Below are 27252 nucleotides of genomic sequence, written 5' to 3'. Positions count from 1 at the left end.
GCTTTCCCTGAACAAGCAGCGGCCCTAGTTTGAGAACCACTGCCCTACATGTATGTATGTATGTATGTTAAGGAGATTGTTTCCAAGAATATTTGGGGTTTTATAGATATGAAGGTGCCAGAGATTGTTAAAATACAGCTGGTTTCAGAGGGGTAGCCGTGTTAGTCTGTATCAATAAAAACAAAGAGGAGTCCTTGTGGCAGCTTGGAAACTAACAAATTATTTGGGCATAAGCTTTTGTGGGCTATAACCCACTTCCTCAGATGCATGGAGTGGAAAATACAAGTAAGGAGGTATAAATATACAGCACATGAAAAGATGGGAGTTGCCTTACCAAGTGCGGGGGGGTCAGTGCTAAAGAGGCCAATTCAATTAGCGTGAACGTGAGCAATTCTCAACAGTTGACAAGGTGGTGTGAGTATCAACAGAGGGGAAATTATTTTTTGTAGTGACCCAGCCACTCAGTCTTTATTCAGGCGGAATTTGATGGTGTCAAGTTTGCAAATTAATCCCAGTTCTGCAGTTTCTCATTGAAGTCTGTTTCTGAAGTTTTTTGTTGAAGAATGGCAAATTTTAGGTCTGTTATTGAGTGTCCAGGGAGACTGAAGTGTTCTCCTACTGGTTTTTGAATGTTACAATTCTTTATGTCTGATTTGTGTCCATTTATTCTTTTGCATAGAGACTGTCCAGTTTGGCCAATGTACATGGCAGAGGGGCATTGCTGGCACATGATGGCATATATCACATTGGTAGATGTGCAGGTGAACGATGGTATGGCTGATGTGGTTGGGTCCTAGAATGGTGTCCCTTGAATAGATATGCAGACAGAGTTGGCAACATGGTTTGTTGCAGGGATTGGTTCCTGGGTTAGTTTTTCTGGTGTGGGGTTGCTGGTGAGCATTTGCTTCAGGTTGGGGGGCTGTCTGTAAGTGAGGACTGGCCTGTCCCCAAAGATCTGAGAGAGTGAGGGACCGACCTTCAGAATAGGTTGTGGATCCCTGATGAGGCACTGTAGAGCTTTTAGTTGGGGGCTGTAGGTGATGGCTAGTGGCATTCTGTTACTTTGTTGGGCCTGTCCTGTAGTAGGTGACTTCTGGGTACCCTTCTGGCTCTGTCAATTTGTTCTTAAAACTACAATACCCACCTATCCCACGAAAGCTTATGCCCAAATAAGTGTGTTAGTTTTAAGGTGCCTCAAGGACTCCTCACTGTTTTTAAAATACGATATGATGGAGAACATTCCTGCATAGGGTTACCTATCAGTCAAGGGTCAGTGTTCTGCGCCTTAGAATTCAGACACACTCTTTGTTGAAGATAAAGATTCTAAAGAATAGCTAATATATAAATTAATCAAACAGAAAAAAAGAATAGGGTTAATATTTACTAACAGATACTAACAGCTTCCTCTTGAGTTCTGTAGCAGAGATCAGGGGCAACACAACAAATGCACATAGTTCAGCCCCCAAGATCCTAAACAGCTTCCCCTCCACTCGGCCGCCAGAGAGGGCAACATGACTGTGAGTGGTAGAGGAATGGTAGGCCAGTATTAAGATGAAAGAAGATTAACAACAGGAAGGAGGGAGAGCCTGGGCAAGGAGAGAGAAGACAAGATAGACTAGGTAAATGAGGAAGTGATGGGAGATAAGGAGAAGTTACTTATTGGTGCCTAATGTTTTGAGTCACCTCTCTGCATTGGCACTTATGGGAGTTGTCCACCGGTGGCGAGCACACACAACCTTCTGGAAGGCAGCAACCACCAGGGTGGAGGGAGGAGGGGAGCGCACACATGTGTAAGTGCTCTCTCATGGCATCAAATGTTCAGCAACTAAGGCTATAAGAGACTTCACCTCCTTAACTTCCTGTCCCTTCTCCCAAACCAGTGTCCTGATGTTATATGGGACTCTGAGGTGAAGGGAAAGGTGGTCCTTGAGTGTGAACACACAGGTGATTGGTGGATAACCTCTCTTTCTTTGAGCCTCTGTACAGTCCCACTTGTGGGAGATTAGTGAGCAGTACTGAGGAGCTCTTAGCAAAAATACAAACTGCAGCACTGCTCTCCCAAATTGAGCACTGGAGTGCCATGCTAAGCACATGGAGTCGTGCCTGGCAAAAAGTACAAACTGGCCTTCAAGTTGCAGCTCTACAGATTTTTCCCTACTGGAATGTACCCAAGACATGCCACAGAAGCCACCGTGGTTCCAGTCAAATGGTCCTCAACCCTTGCTAGTCCTGGTACCCTCACTATGTTGAAATGGTTTTATACAGACTTTAATTCAATTAGATGTTCTCTGTGTGTCAAGGTGGATTGATTTAAATCAAATCAATTTAATCATGATTTAAATCAGCAAGCAGAAAACTGAGTTAAATAATTTATTTTAATCTTAGTTTGCTTTTGTACTTTTTATTTTTCTAAAGAAAGGCTGACTCTCATTGGTTGGTAAACATGTTGGTTTGCAATTAAATTAGCCTTTACAGCTAAATTTGGGCATTCTTTTTGCTAATCACGAGGATGCACTAAATCTATATATATTTATTTAAGCAATTATATAACAATTTATATTTATTCAGATTCTTAATTTTTAGAAAATGGTTAATTAAGTATTTCTTATTTACTAAACAACTTTTTTTTATTCATGATTTTTTGGTCACACTACTTGGATGGAAATTCAATTAAAAACACGAACAGTCTTACTTTTTTTAATTAGTTAAATAAAATTACTTTAAATGTGCTGGATACATAAGTAAATGTTTATCAAAACACGCTTTGCATTTAAAATTACTATTAAACAAACAATGGAAGTATTATCTGTTAGTGAAATGAATTTGTCGTTTCTGGTTACCAGGTTCTTCAAGATTGTAGTATTAGTAGGTCTCATCTTCTCACACCTAGGCCTGGTCTACACTACAAAGTTAGGTCAATATAAGTCATGTTAGATCGATTTAACAATGTATGTGTCTACACTACCAAGTCCCTTCCACTGACCTAAGTGGCCTGTAAAGTCAACTTCTGTACTCCATCTCGGTGATAGGCGTAGCGCTTGATTCGACATGGGGATAGCGTAGACACTGCGTTGTGTAATTTGAATGAACTGGCCTCCAGGAGGTGTGTCACACTGCTCTGTCGTAACTGCTCTGGAGAATACTTTCAACTCCACTGCACATCAGCCAGGTACACAGGAAACAGCCACTCCCCTATTAAAGCCCTGGGAACTTTTGAATTTTCATTTCCTGTTTCAGCGTGGAGAGCTCATCAGCACAGCTGATCATAGAGACTCAAGGCCACAAACGCACTCCAGCATGGAGTACAGAAGAGGTGATGGATCTTATTGGTGTATGGGGAGAAGAGTTTGTGCAGGCAGAGCTCCAATCCAGCAGAGGAAACACTGACATCTATGCCAAAATTGTGGGGGGCATGGGGGAGAAGGGCTACATGAGGGACATGCAGCAGTGCTGCGTGAAAATAAAGGCGCTTCGGCAAGCGTACCATAAGACAAGGGAGGCAAACAGTCGTTCTGGTGATGCCCCACAGACATGCCACTTTTATGAGGAGCTGCATGCGATTCTTGATGGCACCACCACCATTACCCCAAAACTCTCTATGGATACCTCCCAGAAGCTCCGGGCGGCCTCAAGCAACAACAAGGATATTGTTGACGACGAGAAGAATGCGAGGCAGGCAAGCGGAGGATCCATTCTCCCTGACAGCCAAGAACTGTTTTTTGCCCTGGAACCCATCCCTTCACAAGACCAATTACCGGTGGACTGTGATGCCATGAAAGCGCTTCTGGTGAGTACACATTTCCAATCAAACTTTAGGATTACATGCTGTTATTTTTTATGTTTAAACTGAACAAAAAAGTAGGTGTAGTTGGTATCGGTGGCCACTCCAGCTACACAGAGGGTGCTCTCAGATAAAACTATTTACCTGCACAGGGATGGCCTTGGAATCCTCCATGGAGATCTCTAGGAAGCTTTCACGGAGGTTCTTTGCAATCCTTTGCAGAAAGTTTCTGGGAAGGGCTGCCTTATTTCGTCCACCACAGTAGGACACTGTCCCGAGCCACTCCAGTATTAACTCTGCTGGCATCATTGCAGTACAGAGCATTGCAGCATAAGGGCCAGGTCTGTACCCAGACACTTACAGCATCTGCTCCCTTTCCATCTCTGTTACCCTCAGGAAAGTGATATCACATCACTTAGGGGAAATGGAGGGAAGTTTTGGATGCTAGCCTTTAAGCCGCAAACAATTCAAGTAATCCGCCCCCCGTTAATGCAATCTGGGTTACACAGCCACGCTTTCCCAAGCGTGCTGTGGTTGTGGTTGGAAGGGATTTCAACCAGCATTTTTTAAAAAAGGGGGGGAAATGGAAAGCTTCCTGTTTGTTTCCCTTCCCTCCCAATCTGGTGCCGCTTTTGTAAAAATCAAACTATTTGATTTTTGTACCTGTCCTCAGGTTGCTAGGGGAAAGGAGGCTTTTCTGAAGTTCCAACCAGTGATCTCAAGGATGTCTTCACAAAAGCTGCAGCACAAGACCTCTCTTGCCCATGCCTCATGGCTGTACTCACTACGGCTGGAGCAGCAAACTGACTCTTGCAATAGCCAGTGGTGATGATTACATTGTGACTTGCAGGGAAGTGCACTGAGGGGTATTTATTTAATAAAAAGTATTAACCTTGCACCAGAAACAATGCATGCGCTGTCAATGCTACCCTTGTGCTTTTCATTCCTTGCAGCTGAAACCTAGTCTGCAGAGAGAAGAGTGAGGGGGGATTTGATAGCTGCTTTCAACTACCTGAAAGGGGGTTCCAAAGAGGATGGATCTAGACTGTTCTCAGTGGTAGCAGATGACAGAACAAGGAGTAATGGTCTCAAGTTGCAGTGGGGAAGGTTCAGGTTGGATATTAGGAAAAACTTTTTCACTAGGAGGGTGGTGAAGCACTGCAATGTGTTACCTAGGGAGGAGGTGGAAACTTCTTCCTTAGAGGTTTTTAAGGCCCACAGGGCTTGACAAAGCCCTAGCTGGGATGATTTAGTTGGGTTTGGTCCTGCTTTGAGCAGGGGGTTGGACTAGATGACCTCCTGAGGTCCCTTCCACCCCTGATATTCTATGAACACAGAGGACCCTCGCAACCCATCCATTCTCATCCCACAATGGGGTAATCCAGGAGTGGCCAACCTGTGGCTCTGGAGCCGCATGCAGCTCTTCAGAGGTTAATATGAAGCTCCTTGTACAGGTGCTGACTCTGAGGATGGAGCTACAGATGCTAACTTTCCAATGTGCTGCTGTGGGGTGCTCACTGCTCAACCCCCTGCTCTGCTCCAAGTCCTGCCACCACTCCACCCCTTTCCCCAAGGCCCCTGCCCCTTCCCCCGAGCCTGCCATGCTCTCGCTCCTCCCACCTCCCCACTAGAGCCTCCTGTGCACTGAAAAACAGCTGACTGCGGCAGGCAGGAGGCATGGGGAAGGGTGGGGAGGCGCTGATTGGCGGGGCTGCCGGTGGACAAGAGGTGCTGGGGTGGGAAGGGGTAGCAGATGGGGGGCTGCTGACATATTCCTGTGGCTCTTTGGCAATGTTTGTTGGTAAATTCTGGCTTCTTTTCAGGCTCAGGTTTGCCACACCTGGGGTAATCCCTGCTGGAGGGCTGGGAGAGAATTCTGGGATAGCAGAAGACACATATTGGGCTTGTCAGACTCTGGGAAGGTGGCCTAGTTCTGCCACATGGTGACTGGAATGGGGTCTGAACAATCACGATCAGGGACAACCCTTCTGTCACACGGTGAGAACAAACAGTCCTACTGCTGGGAGGCTTTGTTCTGGTGGCTCCAAAGTGGTCAGCACCAGGAGATCCCACGCCACAGGAGTGAAGAGTCTTGGCACTTCCCCTTCCTTTCTTAGGCAACTTTGCAGTGCTGGCCTGCTTCCTCTTGTCCTCCTTTTAGGATCAATGTCCGGGAGCGAGCGTGGTGCCAACATGTCAGTGCAGAGGAACCGGTAAGATTCTCCAGAGCAGGTTTAGAGGGAGCCTGGGGAGAGTCAGGTGCCATCTCGCTTGGAGCCAATGGCGCTTTTCAGTGGGTGCTGACAGCACAGACTGGGCCTTTGCCTTTGCAACTGCAGGGGTCTTTGGAGAAGAGGCAGGTGCCAAAGCCAAGGCAGGAGTTTCCTCGAGTTCTGTGAGGGTGGGCTTCAGCACTAGAGGGTCATTCCAGTGTCAGTGCAGAACTAGGACCTGGGCTCTCAGCACCTCAAAGCAAGGTAGGCTCAACACCAAAGATGGGGCTCATGGCTAAAGCCCGCAGAGTGCACACTAGGCTGGAGAACGTGCTTCCTCCAGATACCTGATGTATCCCAGAATCTGATGCTCATGACAGATACTTACCAGGCACGAGGCACACTTCTTGAACTCTCTTTTAGGGTTTGACTTCAGTGCCCGAAAGCCCCAAGGGCTCCCAGGAGATTTAGAAAAAACTCAGTGAGTCTATGAAGTTATTAACACTACACAACTCTAGCACTGAAACTAAGCTGTCCATACATTTGGGGGGTGAAAACTCAAATAAGTGCCTCACTACAGACACAGCAGTGGGTCCCTTCTGCTCTTTAAAGTAGCAGAGAAAGAACAGAAGGTGTTGGAGGAGTGCATCCTTTTATACAGAGCTCTACAATCCAAATGCTCAATTTCAAGAGAGTGCTCATGCATGCACTCCTAACAGATGCTGCTTTCAAGAGGGCTCTGTGCACCCATTTGTCAGGAGGCAGTTCCCACTAGTGGGAACGCATGGATGCCCTCAAAGAAGAACCTAATTAGTCCACACCTATTAGCTGAGATCCCTACCTGAAAGGTACATCACCCACTCCAAGCACTGCCCCAAGGCATCACTCAGTGAGCTCTTCACAGAATTATGGAAGTCATCTAGTTGTCTCTGACAATGCAGGGTTGTTCTGTACATTTTCAAGTCCCTGTCCCACTACCATCTGCCACTATTTTTAAAAAATATATAGATTTAATCAATGCCAATTCCAACACTTCTACTGAGAAGCCATTCTTCAGCCTATTAGATATGCGTCCACATTTTTCTGAAGAGTCAGCCAACATGTTCCTTTTCCAGTTATAACATTCACACCACCCTACATAATTCATCTCCTACCTTGGTGCTTACCTGAAAAAGTTTGTAAGAATAATGTTCCCTTCACTCTGCATCCCCCCACTGGCTCCCTGTTCTCCATTTCATCAAATACAATGTTTTCACTTCCAAGGCCTTTCAGAGTTTATCCCACACTGTCTATCATCTCTCACACGCTATCAAGATCTCAGCTCCCGCCTCTATCCTGCCAATGAAGGCTGCCTTCATTACCTGCTTGTTACATGTTAAGCAAGCACCTCCAGGCTCTCTCTCACCATGCTGTACACATGGGATGAGCTCCCCATAAATACCCTCAAAGACACCTCATTGTCCACTTTCACATCTCTTCTTAATTCTCCTCTTTGTTGGAATACCTCCAAAACTCTTGACAACCATTGGACAGCAGGTGTGGGTGAGCCCACTGCCTAGCATGCTAACCAGTCCTGACTTGTTTCTTTATGTTCCCTAGTCTGTTTGTCTGCATTCCCCTCTTGTCTCGTCCTAAACTGTAAGTTCTTTGCAGAAGGGACCATCTTTTGGTGTGTTTGTACAGTGCCTAGCACAATAAGTCCCTGCTCCATGACATGAGGTTCTAAAGCAACAAAGAGCTTCCTTCATAAGTCAATCCCACCAGCCCATCATCCAGTTTTATATCTTCTGCAAATTTCATGAATGAAATTTGGTTTGCTTCCTCTTCTAGATCTAGAGCACTAATAAAGTGTGATACAACCCTAGTGCATTGCAGTTCATCACACCAAGGGTCTTATTCTCCCATAAGTCTAGTTCACACGAGTAGGGCTATGATGGTCATGCCAATCTTTAAAACATTCCATGGCAGAGGTTTAGATAAACAATGACAGATCATGGAAAGAAGAAGAGGGGATCGGAGAGTGAGCCCACTCCATGCTCACTCTGTAACTGTGGCTCCTATCCCAGGGACAGAGGGGCAAATTTGATTGGTGTTACACCCTAGCACATAGTGTTGATGCACAGAAAGTTAGCCAGAAATGGAGGAGCAGACATGCCAAACCTGAGTGGACTAGGTCACACTGCCACTTGGTTTGGGGGCATTTCATGGACTTTATTCAAACTCAGTTTCCACAACCACTATGACATCCGTGACAAAACTGTAGCCTTACCCTCAAGCACTAAAAGTACTTGATATGTACATAAATCCCTGGGAGAAGAGACCTTTTACATTAATCTTATTGCATCAAGGTGCTTTTACAAATAACAAATTTATCTTTTTAGTTAAAACACTATTACTGCTTCATTTTACAATGCTCACTATTTTGATGCAGAAAGAGAAACTGATCTTTGCAGTATTCAGTTGTGTAAAAAAAAAAAAAAAAAAAGTAAAACACAGCTGCCTCTAGCTTCCTAAACTGCCAATTGATTTAATGCCAGCAATCAAAAATTATTCTAGTTGGAAAGAAGTATAAAGTTGGGTAAGTAAAAGATTTAGGCAGAGGCCCACTTAATCAGAATCATTCAACTTTTGGTCCAACTACCAGTATTAGTAATTACCATTTTCTTTATTTTAACAGGCAACTCTGGTATTTATTTTTTTGTCCAAATCTCTTCTGTGATCATGATGAAAGCAACAAGCAGTAATTATCAACATGAAAAGCAATTAATATAGCCTACAATTCAGTTTAAGCCTATGATGTGCAGAAAATTTGCCTCATTCAGCCAATGCTATTGTTATATTATTGCTAGTAAGTTGTGCTGCTTCCAATCAAACAAAAATCTTCTCAAACATTATATAGAAATAAAGCATGACTCAAAATATCTTCTGTCTGATCTCATTAAGGCTTGTTATAATTTCTCCGGAAATGTGACCCTACCTTTTTAATGTAGATGCACAAGTTTGTTCATAACAAAACCATCCTTGAAAGAAAAAAGGATGGCATTTTGCTAGCATTTATTTCTTTGCAGTTCTCTGTAGCCAATTATTTCATATAATTATTTCTGTTGTGGTTAATTTGTATGTAATCAATGTGTGATAAACAGAGGTAGATACAAGTATAGGCATGAATACAATAGTATTAGAAGGGTATAAGGCTGACAATTATTTGAGTGATGAATATGTATTAGGTATATAAACGAAGTAAGGCTGTAATGCAATATCTCCAGGCTGAGGCCTGCAGAACTGTAGCTTAGTCATATTAGGCCAATGGTTCTCAAACTTTTGTAGTGGTGACCCCTTTCACACAGCATTTTTTTATATATTTAACACTATTATAAATGCTGGAGGTGAAGCGGGCTTCGGTGTGGAGGCTGACAGCTCACAACCCCTCAGCTAATAATCTTGTGACCCCCAGTTTGTGTGACTCTCTCCGAGGCAACGGAGGCAAGAGTGGTGAGGATCCCCGACTGGCATAGGCCGCTGGCAAGATGCGCAGGGCTTAAAACCCGGTGCCTTGGGCATGAGCCCGCACCGGGAGAGGAAAGGGAGGGGGAACCCCCTTATCCTTATCCTAAAACTAACTAACTAACAGAACTATCTACACTAAGTAATGAAAGAACTATATACAGGAAAAAGAGCGAGAGCTAGGGTTGTGGAGGACAGAGAGCACTCCACAGTTCCAACTGGCCGTCACGGGCGGTAAGAAGGAACTGAGGGGCGGACGGGCGGCTGGGGTATATAACAGGCGCCATAGCGGCGCCACTCCAGGGGGCGCCAGCCGGCCCGCCGGAGTTGCTAGGGTAAAAATGTTCCGAAGAGCCGTGCACGCGCGGCGCGTACACCTGACTGGAATGCATAGGAGCAATCACTCGAAGAAGAACCCCTGTATTAGGCTTTAGACCTAAAGAAGGGCTGACATAATCCTGTACCGGTGAAGTTACAAGATTACTGTAAAGAAAGTGCCAATGGGTGATATTCAGGAAAATATGCCACAATGTACCCATCTAAACCTCAAGACCCCTGATTGTAACATCATGGAAAATACTGCAGCAACCGCATGTTGCCATGGGGACTTGTTGCCATAAATGCTAATGAAAATAATGAGAATTAAGAAGCTAGCTTATGAAAAGCAAGATACCCCACATTTTATGGGGTGCAGAAATCCCAATAAAGAAAAAGGATTTGGAACCTTCATGCATATGCATAAGGGTTATGGGCGTGAGCATAATGCAGCACAAAAAGGGTTCCCCAACACAAATGGGGAGGAAGAATCCATCAGGAGACTCTCCAGAGAGTTTACATCAGCATAATATATTTCTGAAACACTACACTCTAGGGGACTGCACTGGTTTAAGGAGTTCCCCTTCTCCCCAATTTTAGTTAAGTTTGTGCAAAGACTGACTGTAGACAAGCATCTGTAGACTACCAATGCTTGTGGCATTTAATTTCTACCTATCTATTTATATAGCATTCACTGCTATTATCTTAGCACCTGTGTTGACATACAGTATATATACTGTAATGAACTTCAGCCAGGAATTGTTTGAACTGTGTTTCACTTTGAATCAATGTTCTCAGAAGTAATTATTTTTCCTCCCTTCACTAGAACTGCTATATAAATGGACCAAAACTTATCAAAATGGTCAGTAAGGAAATAGCACAGTTAAGTGATATTTTCTGTATTACCAGAGTCCCCTTTACAGAAGCAAGTTAATCCAGTAAGAGATATTACCTAACTTCACCCATCTTGTCTCTCTAATATCTTGGGACCAACGTGGCTATACTTCAGAATCCCCTTTCACACACAATGCTCCCCCCTCATACCTCTACCTTCAGTCTCAACAGAAAAGCTGATTCTATCCCTCACCTCCAGACCCAAATACCATATCACCTCTGAACACGCACTGATGGGCAGAAAGCATGATTTTTTTTAATCCACCTGCCATAATTTGCTTGTTATTCACATCAAGGGTGGAGAAAGAGTGACATCCTTCTATAGAAATCAAAGACTATGTAACAGTCCCCTTCCCAGTCACAAGGGCTTTGGAGCTGTGCTCTGGCTCCACTCCAGCTCCAGGCAAAAACCTGCAGCTCCACTGCTCCAGAGCTGCTCTGCGCTCCAGCTCCAGGCTCCGCTCCAAAGCCCTGCGAGTCACGTATTGTATATGGAGGTTCTCAATCGGTACAAGTCACTCCAACCCAGATGTGATGCATATGTTGAGTTTGGAAGCTGGAATTCTCTTACAGAAAAAATTATTTCACTTCATTTAGCTTTATTTGTGTGAGCACACCTCTCCTGCACATATGTATGCCTACTAGCAGGACATGACCCTCTTACAGCTCAGCATCCCTGCTCCCTCCTCCCAAATAGAGAGGCCCGGCCTTGTCCCAACAAAGCTCCTGAGGTTCACTAGGCAATACTAGAAAAGGGCCCCCCAACCGGGACTCCCGTGGCCACAAGTCCTTGGAGTGTTCTTGAGTGAGAAGCCGTGGGCAGACAACCTGTGCAGAAGTGACGGCCGAAGTGCTCAGCACAGACCTGCGGGGGAACAGGCCGGGGTAAGGGCAGCCAGAGCAATGAACCAGAAGCTGCTGCCCAAGGCCTCTCCGGGCAGGGCTACCCTGCAGCTCGGGGCGAGTGGCCCAGCACAGGAAGACAGACTGTGACTAGCAGGCCCCCCGCTAGGCCCACTCAAAACAGCCGCGTGGGTGTTCCGGCTCCAAAGCCCACCTGACACCCCCCCCCCAATCCACGCTTCAGAGCCGGCACAGCCGCTCGCTCGCTCGCTCCAGGCCGACTGGCGAGTCTGTCTCCCCGGCCGCCGTGCAGCGAAGCCGGGTACCAGCCCCTGGGCCGCACGGCGGCCGCGGCGCCTGCCCCCGGGGCTCCCAGCCGCAGTGGAGACGCGCCCTCTGCGGCCCCCTCTTCTCCTCAGCTAGCGCCAGCTGCAGGCCCAGGGGAGACGCGGCTCGCGCGGGCGCGAGGCGGCAGCTCCCGCGGGCGGACCCAGCTCCAGCAGCCGCGGGGCCCCGGGCGGGCTCGGGAGGCGGCCCCGCGCTAGGACCCCGGGGACCACCCGCCCGCAGGGAGCGGGGAGGCCGGCGCCCGGCACGCTCCGCCTTGGGGGGCCCCTGACCTGCTGCACCGCGTCCTAGGCGCCCCCGACTCGCTCAGACCCTCCGCGCGCCAGCGGCGTGAACGCAACGTCATCAGCTCGCCGCCCGTCGCGCATCAACACGTCACCTCCCTCCGCCGGGGCTGGAAGGTTACCCGAGGGTACGCGCATGTCCGGTGAGGCCCTGTCGCGGTGCATGCTGGGGGTTGTAGTTTAAGGGCCGAATCGGTACCTGGGAGAGCGGCGCCAGTTCCATCCCCCGAGCCTGTGGCGCGGGCCCTGTTCTGCCGCCGTGTTTCTCGGCGGAGTGGAATCGGCCGCGGGGCCTGCGGGGGATGCTCCTTCCCGGTTCCGGGCGGGACTGTGCGCGGCGGCCGGGAGCGGCGGGCGGCGGCGGTTGGTGAAGGGCAATTGCAGCAATGGAGTAAGTGTCCCGTTCGCCAAGCAACGGGGGCTGCGGGGTGAGGGAGAGGAGGGGGTCACGGGGAGAAGGGGCTCAGTGGGGGCTGCAGGGGTGAGGGAGGGAATCACGGGGAGTGGGGGCTCAGTGGGGGGCTGCGGGGTGAGGAGGGGGTCATGGGGAGTGGGGTTCAGTGGGGGCTGCGGGGTGAGGAGGGGTCACGGGGAGTGGGGGCTCAGTGGGAGGCTGCGGGGTGAGGAGGGGGTCATGGGGAGTGGGGTTCAGTGGGGGCTGCGGAGTGAGGAGGGGGTCACGGGGAGTGGGGTTCAGTGGGGGCTGCGGGGTGAGGGAGGGTCATGGGGAGTGGGGTTCAGTGGGGGCTGTGAAGTGAGGAGGGATCACGGGGAGTGGGGGCTCAGTGGGGGCTGCGGGGTGAGGAGGATCACGGGGAGTGGGGGCTCAGTGGGGGCTGCGGAGTGAGGGAGGGGTCATGGGGAGTGGGGTTCAGTGGGGGCTGCGAAGTGAGGGAGGTGGTCACGGGAGTGGGGCTCAGTGGGGGCTGCGGAGTGAGGAGGGTCACGGGGAGTGGGGGCTCAGTGGGGGCTGCGGGGTGAGGAGGGGGTCATGGGGAGTGGGGTTCAGTGGGGGCTGTGGGGTGAGGAGGGGGTCACGGGGAGTGGGGTTCAGTGGGGGCTGTGAAGTGAGGAGGGTCACGGGGAGTGGGGTTCAGTGGGGGCTGCGAAGTGAGGAGGGGTCATGGGGAGTGGGGTTCAGTGGGAGGCTGCGGGTGAGGTGAGGGGGTCATGGGGAGTGGGGTTCAGTGGGGGCTGTGGGGTGGGGAGGGGTCATGGGGAGTGGGGTTCAGTGGGGGCTGCGAAGTGAGGAGGGGGTCACGGGAGTGGGAGTTCAGTGGGGGCTGCGAAGTGAGGAGGGGTCATGGGGAGTGGGGTTCAGTGGGGGCTGCAGGGTGAGAGGGGTCACGGGAGTGGGGCTCAGTGGGGGCTGCGGGTGAGGGAGGGGTCATGGGGAGTGGGGGCTCAGTGGGGCTGCGAAGTGAGGGAGGGGTCATGGGGACTGGGGGCTCAGTGGGGGCTGCGGAGTGGGGAGGAGGTCACGGGGAGTGTGGGTTCAGTGGGGGCTGCGGGGTGAGGAGGGGGTCACGGGGAGTGGGGCTCAGTGGGAGGCTGCGGGGTGAGGAGGGGTCACGAGGAGTGGGGTTCAGTGGGGGCTGCGGAGTGAGGGAGGGGTCATGGGGAGTGGGGTTCCGTGGGGGCTGCGGAGTGAGGGAGGGGTCATGGGGAGTGGGGTTTAGTGGGGGCTGCGGGGTGAGGGAGGGGTCACGGGGAGTGGGGTTCAGTGGGGGCTGCGAAGTGAGGGAGGGGTCACGGGAGTGGGGTTCAGTGGGGGCTGCAGGGTGAGAGGGGGTCACGGGAGTGGGGGCTCAGTGGGGGCTGCGGGGTGAGGAGGGGATCACGGGGAGTGGGGGCTCAGTGGGGGCTGCGGAGTGGGGAGGGGTCATGGGGAGTGGGGTTCAGTGGGGGCTGCGGGGTGAGGAGGGGATCACGGGGAGTGGGGGCTCAGTGGGGGCTGCGGAGTGAGGGAGGATCACGGGAGTGGGGGCTCAGTGGGGGCTGCGGGTGAGGGAGGGGTCATGGGGAGTGGGGTTCAGTGGGGGCTGTGAAGTGAGGAGGGGATCACGGGAGTGGGGGCTCAGTGGGGGGCTGCGGGGTGAGGAGGATCACGGGGAGTGGGGCTCAGTGGGGGCTGCGGAGTGAGGGAGGGGATCACGGGAGTGGGGGCTCAGTGGGGGCTGCGGGGTGAGGAGGGGGTCATGGGGAGTGGGGTTCAGTGGGGGCTGTGAAGTGAGGGAGGAATCACGGGAGTGGGGGCTCAGTGGGGGCTGCGGGGTGAGGAGGGGATCACGGGAGTGGGGGCTCAGTGGGGGCTGCGGAGTGAGGAGGATCACGGGGAGTGGGGGCTCAGTGGGGGCTGCGGGGTGAGGAGGGGTCATGGGAGTGGGGTTCAGTGGGGGCTGTGAAGTGAGGAGGATCACGGGAGTGGGGGCTCAGTGGGGGCTGCGGGGTGAGGAGGGGATCACGGGGAGTGGGGGCTCAGTGGGGGCTGCGGAGTGAGGAGGGGGTCATGGGGAGTGGGGTTCAGTGGGGGCTGCGAAGTGAGGAGGGGGTCACGGGGAGTGGGGTTCAGTGGGGGCTGCGAAGTGAGGAGGGGTCATGGGGAGTGGGGTTCAGTGGGAGGCTGCGGGGTGAGGAGGGGTCATGGGGACTGGGGTTCAGTGGGGGCTGTGGGGTGGGGAGGGGTCATGGGGAGTGGGGTTCAGTGGGGCTGCGAAGTGAGGAGGGGTCACGGGAGTGGGAGTTCAGTGGGGGCTGCGAAGTGAGGAGGGGTCATGGGGAGTGGGGTTCAGTGGGGGCTGCGGGTGAGGGAGGGGTCATGGGGAGTGGGGTTCAGTGGGGGCTGCGAAGTGAGGAGGGGGTCACGGGGAGTGGGGGTTCAGTGGGGGCTGTGAAGTGAGGAGGGGTCACGGGAGTGGGGTTCAGTGGGGGCTGCGAAGTGAGGAGGGGTCATGGGGAGTGGGGTTCAGTGGGAGGCTGCGGGGTGAGGAGGGGGTCATGGGGAGTGGGGTTCAGTGGGGGCTGTGGGGTAGGGGAGGGTCATGGGGAGTGGGGGTTCAGTGGGGGCTGCGAAGTGAGGGGGTCACGGGAGTGGGAGTTCAGTGGGGGCTGCAAAGTGAGGAGGGGTCATGGGGAGTGGGGTTCAGTGGGGGCTGCAGGGTGAGAGGGGTCACGGGAGTGGGGGCTCAGTGGGGGCTGCGGGGTGAGGAGGGGTCATGGGGAGTGGGGCTCAGTGGGGGCTGCGAAGTGAGGGAGGGGTCATGGGAGTGGGGGCTCAGTGGGGGCTGCGGAGTGGGGAGGAGGTCACGGGAGTGTGGGTTCAGTGGGGGCTGCGGGGTGAGGGAGGGGTCACGGGGAGTGGGGGCTCAGTGGGAGGCTGCGGGGTGAGGAGGGGTCATGGGGAGTGGGGTTCAGTGGGGGCTGCGGGGTGAGGAGGGGATCACGGGAGTGGGGGCTCAGTGGGGGCTGCGGAGTGAGGAGGATCACGGGAGTGGGGGCTCAGTGGGGGGCTGCGGGGTGAGGGAGGGGGTCATGGGGAGTGGGGGTTCAGTGGGGGGCTGTGAAGTGAGGAGGATCACGGGAGTGGGGGCTCAGTGAGGGGCTGCGGGGTGAGGGAGGGGATCACGGGAGTGGGGGCTCAGTGGGGGCTGCGGAGTGAGGAGGGGATCACGGGGAGTGGGGCTCAGTGGGGGCTGCGGGGTGAGGAGGGGTCATGGGGAGTGGGGTTCAATGGGGGCTGTGAAGTGAGGGAGGGAATCACGGGGAGTGGGGGCTCAGTGGGGGGCTGCGGGGTGAGGGAGGGGGATCACGGGGAGTGGGGGCTCAGTGGGGGGCAGCGGAGTGAGGGAGGGGAACACGGGGAGTGGGGGCTCAGTGGGGGCTGCGGGGTGAGGAGGGGTCATGGGGAGTGGGGTTCAGTGGGGGCTGTGAAGTGAGGAGGATCACGGGAGTGGGGGCTCAGTGGGGGCTGCGGGGTGAGGAGGGGATCACGGGAGTGGGGGCTCAGTGGGGCTGCGGAGTGAGGAGGGGTCATGGGGAGTGGGGTTCAGTGGGGGCTGCGAAGTGAGGAGGGGTCACGGGAGTGGGGTTCAGTGGGGGCTGCGAAGTGAGGGAGGGGTCATGGGGAGTGGGGTTCAGTGGGAGGCTGCGGGGTGAGGGAGGGGTCATGGGGACTGAGGGTTCAGTGGGGGCTGTGGGGTGGGGAGGGTCATGGGGAGTGGGGTTCAGTGGGGCTGCGAAGTGAGGAGGGGGTCACGGGAGTGGGAGTTCAGTGGGGGCTGCGAAGTGAGGAGGGGTCATGGGGAGTGGGGTTCAGTGGGGGCTGCGGGGTGAGGGAGGGGATCACGGGAGTGGGGTTCAGTGGGGGCTGCGAAGTGAGGAGGGGGTCATGGGGAGTGGGCTCAGTGGGGCTGCGGAGTGGGGAGGGGTCACGGGGAGTGGGGTTCAGTGGGGGCTGCGGGGTGAGGAGGGGGTCACGGGAGTGGGGGCTCAGTGGGAGGCTGCGGGGTGAGGAGGGGTCACGGGAGTGGGGGTTCAGTGGGGGCTGCGGGGTGAGGAGGGGTCATGGGGAGTGGGGTTCAGTGGGGGCTGTGAAGTGAGGGAGGGGATCACGGGAGTGGGGGCTCAGTGGGGGCTGCGGGGTGAGGAGGGGATCACGGGGAGTGGGGGCTCAGTGGGGGCTGCGGAGTGAGGGAGGGGTCATGGGGAGTGGGGTTCAGTGGGGGCTGCGAAGTGAGGAGGGGGTCACGGGAGTGGGGTTCAGTGGGGGCTGTGAAGTGAGGAGGGGGTCACGGGGAGTGGGGTTCAGTGGGGGCTGCGAAGTGAGGAGGGGTCACGGGGAGTGGGGTTCAGTGGGGGCTGCGAAGTGAGGGAGGGGTCATGGGGAGTGGGGTTCAGTGGGAGGCTGCGGGGTGAGGAGGGGGTCATGGGAGGGGAGGGGTTCAGTGGGGGCTGTGGGGTGGGGAGGGGTCATGGGGAGTGGGGTTCAGTGGGGGCTGCGAAGTGAGGGAGGGTCACGGGAGTGGGGGCTCAGTGGGGGCTGCGGAGTGGGGAGGGGTCATGGGGAGTGGAGGTTCAGTGGGGGCTGCAGGGTGAGAGGGGGTCACGGGGAGTGGGGCTCAGTGGGGGCTGCGGGGTGAGGAGGGGTCATGGGGAGTGGGGGCTCAGTGGGGGCTGCGAAGTGAGGAGGGGGTCATGGGGAGTGGGGCTCAGTGGGGGCTGCGAGTGGGGAGGGGTCACGGGGAGTGTGGGTTCAGTGGGGGCTGCGGGGTGAGGAGGGGTCACGGGGAGTGGGGGCTCAGTGGGAGGCTGCGGGTGAGGGAGGGGTCACGGGAGTGGGGTTCAGTGGGGGCTGCGGAGTGAGGGAGGGGTCATGGGGAGTGGGGTTCCGTGGGGGCTGCGGAGTGAGGAGGGGGTCATGGGGAGTGGGGTTTAGTGGGGGCTGCGGGTGAGGAGGGGTCACGGGAGTGGGGCTCAGTGGGAGGCTGCGGGTGAGGAGGGGTCACGGGAGTGGGGTTCAGTGGGGGCTGCGGGTGGGGAGGGGTCATGGGGAGTGGGGGTTCAGTGGGGGCTGCGAAGTGAGGAGGGGTCACGGGAGTGGGGGTTCAGTGGGGGCTGCAGGGTGAGAGGGGTCACGGGAGTGGGGGCTCAGTGGGGGCTGCAGGGTGAGGGAGGGGATCACGGGAGTGGGGTTCAGTGGGGGCTGCGAAGTGAGGAGGGGTCATGGGGAGTGGGGGCTCAGTGGGGGCTGCGGAGTGGGGAGGGGTCATGGGGAGTGGGGTTCAGTGGGGAGCTGCGGGTGAGGAGGGGTCACGGGAGTGGGGCTCAGTGGGAGGCTGTGGGGTGAGGAGGGGTCACGGGAGTGGGGTTCAGTGGGGGCTGTGGGTGGGGAGGGGTCATGGGGAGTGGGGGTTCAGTGGGGGCTGTGAAGTGAGGAGGGTCATGGGCAGTGGGGTTCTGTGGGGGGCTGCAGGGTGAGAGGGGGTCACGGGGAGTGGGGGCTCAGTGGGGGGCTGCGGGGTGAGGGAGGGGTCCCAGGGAATGGGAGTTCAGTGGGGGGCTGCAGGGTGAGAGGGGGTCACGGGGAGTGGGGCTCAGTGGGGGCTGCGGGGTGAGGAGGGGTCACGGGGAGTGGGGCTCAGTGGGGGCTGCAGGGTGAGGAGGGGATCACGGGAGTGGGGTTCAGTGGGGGCTGCGAAGTGAGGAGGGGGTCATGGGGAGTGGGGTTCAGTGGGGGCTGCAGGGTGAGAGGGGGTCACGGGAGTGGGGCTCAGTGGGGGCTGCGGGTGAGGAGGGGTCATGGGGAGTGGGGGCTCAGTGGGGGCTGCGAAGTGAGGGAGGGGGTCATGGGGAGTGGGGGTTCAGTGGGGGCTGCGGGGTGAGGAGGGGTCACGGGAGTGGGGTTCAGTGGGGGCTGCGAAGTGAGGAGGGGGTCACGGGAGTGGGGTTCAGTGGGGCTGCGAAGTGAGGGGGTCACGGGGAGTGGGGTTCAGTGGGGGCTGCGAAGTGAGGGAGGGGTCACGGGAGTGGGGTTCAGTGGGGGCTGCGGGTGAGAGGGTGTCATGGGGAGTGGGGTTCAGTGCGGGCTGTGGGGTGGGGAGGGGTCACGGAGAGTGGAGGGTTCAGTGGGGGCTGTGGGGTGGGGGTCACGGAGAGTGGGGTTCAGTGGGGGCTGTGGGGTGGGGAGGGGGTCACAGGAGTAGGGGCTCAGTGGAGGTTGCAGCCTTGGGGAGGGGTCATGGGAGTGGGGTTCAGTGGGAGGCTGCAGTGTGGGGGAGGAGGTCATGGGAGTGGGGGTTCAGTGGAACACTATAGCCTTGGGGAGGGAGTCACGGGGAGTGGGGGCTCAGTGGGGGGGATGCGGGGTGGGGGAAGGGGTCACGAGGAGTGGGGGTTCAGTGGAGGGTTGCAGCCTTGGGGAAGGGGTCATGGGGAGTGGAGGTTCAGTGGAGCACTACAGCCTTGGGGAGGGAGTGGGAGTTCAGTGGGGTGCTGCAGCCTGGGGGAAGCGGTCACTGGGGGGCTGGTCTGCCATACCATGGCTGTTGGGTGGTTGGGGCCCCCATCACTGGGAGAAAGGGGGGTTTGATGGGGGTTTAGTGGGGGCTGCATCCAGGGACAAACTAGAGGGCAGTACAGTGGTAGGGCTAGGGGGAATTACAGAGGACTGTTTGGCAGTAGAGTGGTGCTATGCTGGTGACACCCAGTCTCCTGGGGAATCCCCCAGTCCTGAAGGCTATAATGGTGGAGATTAGTGGCACTATGGGTAGACAGTTATTGTGGGGAGTGTGACAGAAATGGGGCTATGGGGATGATTATCAGGGAAGGGGGGTTATGGGGTGGCTGTTGGTGGAAGGGTAGTAGTGATGGGGGCTGTGACGGGATGGTTATTGGAGAAGTTTGAGGGTGACACACAAAGTGGAAGGATAGAAGCAGTCACGGAGATTGGGATCTCTTCCCATGTTGCTGAGTGTCATGATAGGAGACCGGGGTGCAAGCATCTTTGTGGGGAAAGTAACACTGAGCAGAGAGATGTTGAGAAGTAGCGCAGGTTCTTGACACTGATATTATGGTCTGTGTCTGTTTATATATTTCTTATTTCCAGCTGACTGGTAAAGATGGAGAGGGGAAGAGGAGGAGGAGGAGGAGGAAGGAGTGTGGGGGGCTCCAGCCTGCACAGGAGCATTTACTCCCAGTCTCAACAGCAGTATCACTATCCTGCCTCCTCTCAGGGGGGCTGCATGGAGATCCAGGAGCTAGCCTCCAAAAGGGTGGACATCCAGAAAAAGCGATTTTATCTGGATGTGAAGCAGAGTTCCCGAGGCCGCTTCCTGAAGATAGCGGAGGTCTGGATAGGAAGAGGCAGGCAGGAAAATATCAGGAAAAGCAAACTGACTCTCTCCTTGTCTGTGGCTGCTGAGCTGAAGGATTATCTGGGAGATTTCATAGAGCACTATGCCCATTTGGGCCTCAAAGGCAGCCATAGTCATAGACATGAACACAGCAATGGCAAAGAGCAAGATTTGAGAAGGCGGCAACAGCATCATCTGCCTTCGCCTCCAGCATCTGTTGAATCAGAAGAGCATAGTCACAGTGTCCTGAAAACTGAATATATAGAAAGAGACAACAGGAAGTATTATCTAGACCTGAAGGAGAATCAACGTGGGCGTTTCTTAAGGATTAGACAAACCATGATTAGAGGACCGGGCATGATAGGTTATTTTGGACACAATTTGGGACAGGAACAGACTATTGTCCTTCCAGCCCAAGGGATGATTGAATTCAGGGATGCTTTGGTCCAGCTAATTGAAGAATATGGGGAGGGAGATATAGAAGAACGACGAAGTGGGGGTGATGAACCCCTTGAGCTTCCAGAGGGGACTTCCTTCAGGGTGGATAACAAGCGGTTCTACTTTGATGTGGGATCTAACAGGTATGGCATTTTTTTGAAGGTAAGTGAGGTGAGACCACCTTACCGTAACACCATCACTGTCCCGTATAAAGCGTGGACAAGGTTTGGGGAAAACTTTATCAAGTATGAAGAAGAAATGAGGAGAATTTACAACAGCCATAAAGAGAAAAGAATGGATGTCACAGGTGACAGTGGTGAAGAGCAAGAGGGTCTGGAATAGAGTGCATTTGAACTGGTCGTCAGGCAAAACAGAAAACCATAAATTGGCTGGAGGTAGTTTGAATATTTAGTAGTTTGAAAAAATTGCCCCTCATTTTTTGTAAGTCCTTTTCCTGTTGTTAGTAATAACTCCAGTATATAATACTTCTGAAGTCTGGTTATGTTAAATGACACCCAACACATCTCTCTAATTCCTATGGGAATATCAGCCTCCCAAATCTAAATGAATCAGCTGTTTCAAGTGTTGAAGACTATGAAAGTATGCATATCAGCACAAAAATCTGACATTCTGACCTTTAAATAGTCTAGGTAAGGCTTGGGTTGCACTAGAACATGACGTACCTTATGCTGAAAAGTATTGGTTTCTGCTTATGACAGGTTCTCCAGAACTAAATATTGTCCATGCTGAGTTAAAATCTGAAACGGTTAACTACAGGTCATTTACCACAGAAATTGACTTTGTATGCATTTTATCTACTTATACGAGGAAAGGTAGAAATTTTAAATCAATGTTCACTAATTACTGAATTTTAAGCAATGTTCTTCATGGATAAACTCTCGATAGCAGGTCAAGCCTTTATAAAGGATTGTCAAAGAGTGGAATATTAATTTCTTAACTTAATAATTCTGTGGTAACCAAAAAATTCGAGTGCCGCAGAAAAGTAAAGCTGTGTTTGAATTGTGATGGGTTATCCCAAATTAATGAAAATAATCCATTCTTCATCTACATATTACATCATGTAAGGTTGAGGATTTTTTTAATGTGCTCTCAAAATTTCAAAAACTATTTTTATATTATTGGTGGTTTGGGGAGCTCTAGCAAGGAGCTGGGAAGTGGGCATTTTGGTGGCTGAATGATTGTTGCAAGTGGGTTTCCAGGGTTTTCTCCCAACTGTATGAGTAACACAGGTATGATATTAAAAGTATGAGGATAGCTTCTGGTTTCGTCCTTCTACTTTGAGGAAAAACCTTTGGGAGAGTTTGGTGCACCACTTAATTGGTATAAAAATGCTTCTCTAATTTCATACTTATTGGTAGCGCATTTACAATGCTATGGCTAAAGCTGTGTCAGCATTTCCATTACAAATTATTATTTTTATAGGTTTTAGTATTCCAAGATAATATCTATGCCCCCACCTCCATCACTCTTTCACCACCATGTTAAAGCTGGGGCCATGATCCTGCAATTTGATTCACGTGGGCTGACTGTTAGGCCTGCGTGAAGTCCCCTTGAAGACTATGGAGGTACATCTTCCCCCAGATTGCTGCCTTGAAATCCAAATACTCTGCCTGGAGGGGAAATGTGAAGCATTATCTGTTCAGGAGGGTTGAGTTAGAAAGGGGACATAGGATATTCTAAATGCTTTTGGATCTCAAAGCAAAAACAGATTTATTTTTATGAAGAAATTTTTCAGCATATAGGGGCCAATTCATCTCTCACTGAGATCAATGGGAGTTGGATTGGGCTATAAATCCCTTGCTTAGAGACTCCATTTTGCCTACCTTTTTTATGTGTTTTTTTTTAAAGTGCTACTGTATATCTACAGAAATTTATCATCACCCAAATCATGCTTTTTAATGAAATAGCTGAGTGTGCATGAGGGCCAGCTATCTTTTAATCCAAACAGTAAATTGTAATCTGCTTAAACACACTTATCTGCAACCCAAAATTGTCCCCAGTCTTAATTTTAATCTGCCTGCACACTTGAAGGCCACACTAAATTCAAACACCTTATCATGTCTTTGATCTGATATACCATTAGTAATATCAAGAAGGACTGTGTATGTGGGGTTTAAGTGAATAATCTGGCCTTTAGTTTGGGTGCTAAAAATGATGAAACTACAAAAAAGTTTGCACCAAACTCACCAAAGAACTATTAGGAACATGTTAACGCCTGTGACAGAAAAGAACAGATGTAAAGAAGTTAATTTCGCTGTTTTAGGTGATTCCCTTAGAGCTAACAACCAGTTGGCCTAGTGTCAAAAAAAATTACCATAAACTAATCACTAATGTATTGATTGCTGTTTCAGATATTTTCTAATCCAAAGCAAAATTTTCTTATTTGGTCACTTGAATTGCTAATGGGCCATTTGGGCCATGACCAAGCAATTGAAGGTTATAACCTTAGTCCTAGGACTAATGGTTCCTATTAGATAGTGAAGTACTAAAAAAAAAAATTAAAAAAAAAAAAGATGTTTTAAGAAGCCACAAATCATACTAAAATAACAATTTATACTATTGTTGGCTTGATAGCAGTATATTAGTGAATGATTTATCAATGCCTAAATTACCATCTCACTGATTGCTGCTGCCCATCACAGTGCCTAAAGTAGTGATGAACTTGTCAAAACTTCCAGCAATCTGGAACTATGAATGTAAGAACTTTTTATGCTCACTTCTCCCCTTGCACTCCATCTTCACGTGGATTTTTCCCTCTACACTCAGCATCTTCCAGTCTAAAATAATGTTTGCATCACTTGATATTAAAAGCTCATTCATTGGAATTGTTCCTACGTAACATGTGCAATGCAGATAATCTTGCATTCCATGTGTTCTTTTGCTCTTAATGGAGAAAAATATTTTAATTGTGCAAGTAAGTAGTAATTTAAAAAAATACATTTCCTTTACAGGTTTAAAAAACAAACAGGTGCAAAGTGGCATTGTTATTGCTATCAAGTTGCCATTTTGGAGAATTAGAGCCAGCCTACGTCTTAGCTATTGAAAGTGCTCCAGTGAAGATGTAGACCGGTATCAGTTTGCATCACTGCTTCATAATTAGGTTTCCTGTATTTATTTATTGGCCTTCAGAAATGCATTGATGTATTGTAACTATTACCCCAGGAAGTCGTATCTTGCTGGCTGCTGAACAAGCTCAATTCTCAGCTCTGATACACAATTAAGTGTTGCCTGTATTTTGTAAAACCAGCTAATGCACTTACTCTCACACGGTGATACGCACCTGAGTATCCGGGACGACACTTGAGCCAACTATCAACAGTTAAAGCACTGACTACTGGTTTTCCATAGAAATGTAAAGCATTGATTGAAAATACTATAATCCAAGCATAACACTAACAAACTCAAAATATAGCAATGCAAAACTTACACTGGTTACATTTGGAAACGGGTTCCTCATTATTTTTGGCAATGTGTTCCCAGCTTTAGAAAGCAGCAGTATTATGCTGCTTATGTGCAGAAGGGCCCATTATAACACAAAGGAATATTGAATTCCCAGTACATTCTAAATAGATTGTCATTCTTTACGCCCTAAAACTGCCTGACCCTTAAACTTGAGAAAAACACAAGCTTGTTTGCACTAAAGAGCATGGCCAAAAACAATTCTAAGAGGACAGGGTGAAAAGCATCAGTCTGAATCTCTTGAATTAATAGGTTCTCATGAGAGAATTTTACATTAAAGCCCTCACCTGTTTTAAAGCTGTGTGGTCCAGGCAGAAAGTCTGTCAGTTCTATAATTAAATAATAATGCACTTTATTTTGTAAATAATAGAAGCACATTTCTGCTATTAGTTTGGTAGGATGTGCTTCAGTAATATATAGCCTAAATCTGTGAGGGGTGGCCTCCTGCATGCACGTCTGTCAAAGCTCTGTTGTAATCACTTGATCCAGTTACAATGGTATGATAGAGAAGGCAGGCACTATTAAAAATCCTTTCAAAACCACAAGTCTGATTCCCTCCTCGCCCCCACCCCCGAGGTAGCATAGCACCCACAACTCCAGTTAACTTTATTTGGAGTTGTGGGTGCTCAGCATCTCTGAAAGATCAGGCTCTAGATATTTTGTAATGAATGTATAGCTATGTTTTGTACTCATAATCTTTATAGAGCTGGGTTCAGTAACTCCATCTCACTTAGCTTTCTGTGACACTTTGCTGTCACAGAAGCCCTCATAATCCCAGAAATGTTGATTTGGAGTAGTGGGGGGGATTGGGTGGGCTTCTGTGGTATTGAAACTAGCCAGTTTGTATTGAATCCAGCCATAGCGTGTAAACTTCCTTTCTTGTTAAAGTACAGATATAGTATGTTGTTGGTTGTAATAATGCTATGGGAGAGTTGGAACATTACCCGCACTAGAATGGTAAGGTTCACCACCATGGCACTGTGTAGGACATCTCACCACCTGTGACCAAGTAGACTGTCAAATTTCATGAAATACAGAGAACATAGCAAACTTAAAAGAAATTCTTGATTAGGGACTTTCAGAAGCAGCAACATTTATTCCTGCACCTGAGAGAGTGGGGAATCTATTTTAATGCAACAAAACTTGAAATACACGTTTAATATAAATATTAATGGTGTGTGTACTTTATCCAGAAAGAAACTGTGCTTCAATATAGTAGCAATCTGCTCTTTATCATAAGTGCTTCATATGTGTATTTAATATGTATAAATCCAATACATTTATATTGTAAATCCACAGTAGCTCAAAGTGAAATAATATATTTATCTGAAGTGCACAGTTTAAAGATGGGACTTAAAAATCAGTTTCTGCCTGGAACACAGTTTGGTTAAATGTGTTATTTCACTGAGAGCCGTTACATATATTATTTATTGCATCCCTTTTAAGATTACTGCGTTTAAATGTTTTGATGTATTATTTATTTGAAATTTGGTGGAGAAGGGGATGGTATATGACTCTCAGTAGAGCTGAAGGAAAAATAGAAGAAAAAAAATAAAACCTTATTTCAAGGTGTCTCATGTGAAATAAGTAGTCTTGGGCTTTACTGGCAGCTTTGTATGCAGGTTTACTGTTAGCTGCCATAGTGTTTCAAATCTGTCTTTAAATCCCCAAATGCTCCAAATCTTTAGGTAGGATAAATGTAAAATCGCAAATATGCTGCTAGAAGAGTTTAAAACAGGTTTATTTGTGTAAAGGCTCAAACAAAATTACCAAAAACAATTTTAACATACTTTTTCTGCTAAATGTATTTTAGTCAAATGGCTGCATCCTTTTTCTTCAGTGGCTTATTAAAATGACTTAAACTCTATGGGGAGGAGAATTAGGAGAACTGTTACTTGCTTGACTGACAACCCTTTTAACTAAAAGTGTAGTAATTTTGTGCAATGGAAATGCATTTATTTTGTTGTTTGTTTTCACTGTACAGTGTCTTCACAGTGTGGAAAATGAGTTAGTAAGCAGGCTGTAGTCCCATTGCAACAGTACATATGTTTCCTGTAAATACAATATATATGAAATCTACAAAATAAGTCCTAAAAAAACTATACATCTTGCATTTTATTTTCTATGCTATTTCCTCTAAGGTGAAAATATCTTAATCCTTCTGTGTCATGGCTTTTAAAAATCACCTTGTCTTTCCTATATGCTTTTTAATAATTCAGATCTGGAACAGTTTTCTTTAGTTAGGTGAGAAATGAAAAAGTACACTACATATAAAATGCCAGCCACAGACAACTTGAAGTATTTTCTTATATACATATGCTATCAACAGAAATCCTAGAATTAATTACAGCAAAGTGCTTATGGATCAAGTATATGTGTGCATGTATTTGTAATAGTGTACATGTCAAATACATGGATAGGCATATTCACAATTTTAAATACAAATGAAGTCCTAGTCCTGCAACTTTTGCTGAAGCTGACATCCCAATGCAAGTAGTCACATGACTAAGGATTGCAGAATAGGGCCCATAAAATAATTATTTTTGATAGTAGCTCTTTTGCCTTTAAGTTTTATCCCATATCCTGATCCCATTGAGGCAGATGGGAATTTTTCTAGTGACTTCAGTGGGAACAGGATTGGGCCAATTTTTGAATACCATCTTTATGAGCAGTTGGGTACTACAGTATCAAAAAGTTGTATTTGAATTTGGAGACCTTAATCTGCAGTTATAGTTGTACTGTGTATTCTCAATTCAATAATGGATATAGCTATTTTACATTATTGATACTATCTAAGGTAGTCTCATTGTCCTTTTGCTTTCATCTGGAGTCATTAACATTTTAGTGTACTGCTACAAAAAATGAAAAGTAAGCAAGTATGATTATTGGACAGTAGCATAAGATTTATTCATTAGATTTTTTGTTTGTTTAGAGAACCAAAATCTACATCTGACTACAATTCTTGTAAAGGTTATTGATTTCTCTTTACATGGCAAATGCTTGCAGTTCATTATTATGTTAGGAGTCTATTAGCACTATTAAATCCTAGTTTCTGACTTTGTTTATGGCAGAATTTGTGGGGTCACAGAATAAAAGCATCCATGTTAGGAGACGGGACATTCCTGGGATCAGGTATTTTGAAATATTAAAAACAGGCTTTTAGCCCAGCTGTTTTTTAAAAAAAATAAATAAATACAAATCTGTGGAAGCTCTAAATGTTGGTGACAGCCTATTAAATATTATGGGATTAACGGCTCTCACTATAACAAAGTGCTTTTCATGAAAACCTTATCACACCTGAG

The 27252-nt window shown here is 49.9% G+C and overlaps 2 protein-coding genes across 17 annotated transcripts in view; one reads left to right on the top strand and one right to left on the bottom strand.

The window, feature by feature from the left end:
• WRN (WRN RecQ like helicase) overlaps positions 1-27252 on the bottom strand; it is a 167770-nt gene that overhangs the window by 103134 nt on the left and 37384 nt on the right. For 3 of the 7 annotated variants that reach the window (XM_039540795.1, XM_039540801.1, XM_039540802.1), the window contains exon 1: positions 12382-12506. The exons of 1 other annotated variant lie outside the window; for it this stretch is intronic. The gene's annotated coding sequence lies outside the window, so the exon portion shown is untranslated. Of the gene's footprint in view, positions 1-12170; positions 12263-12381; positions 12507-21153; positions 21202-24237; positions 24280-27252 lie in introns of those variants that run through there. 3 more of the 7 variants (XM_039540800.1, XM_039540796.1, XM_039540797.1) reach the window with 3 other exon arrangements.
• PURG (purine rich element binding protein G) overlaps positions 12437-27252 on the top strand; it is a 40722-nt gene continuing 25906 nt past the window's right edge. For 3 of the 10 annotated variants that reach the window (XM_039540803.1, XM_039540811.1, XM_039540808.1), the window contains exons 1-2: positions 12437-12573; positions 19786-20613. In XM_039540803.1, coding sequence (XP_039396737.1) covers positions 19799-20613 — 815 coding nt within the window. In that variant the 5' untranslated portion in view covers positions 12437-12573; positions 19786-19798. The other 7 variants (XR_005599173.1, XM_039540810.1, XM_039540806.1 and 4 more) reach the window with 7 other exon arrangements.

This window comes from Mauremys reevesii, linkage group 5 (assembly GCF_016161935.1).
Source record: "Mauremys reevesii isolate NIE-2019 linkage group 5, ASM1616193v1, whole genome shotgun sequence".
Lineage (NCBI taxonomy): Eukaryota > Metazoa > Chordata > Testudines > Geoemydidae > Mauremys > Mauremys reevesii.
The sequence above is the reverse complement of the archived record's forward strand: the minus strand, read 5'-3'. Positions and strand labels throughout refer to the sequence as shown.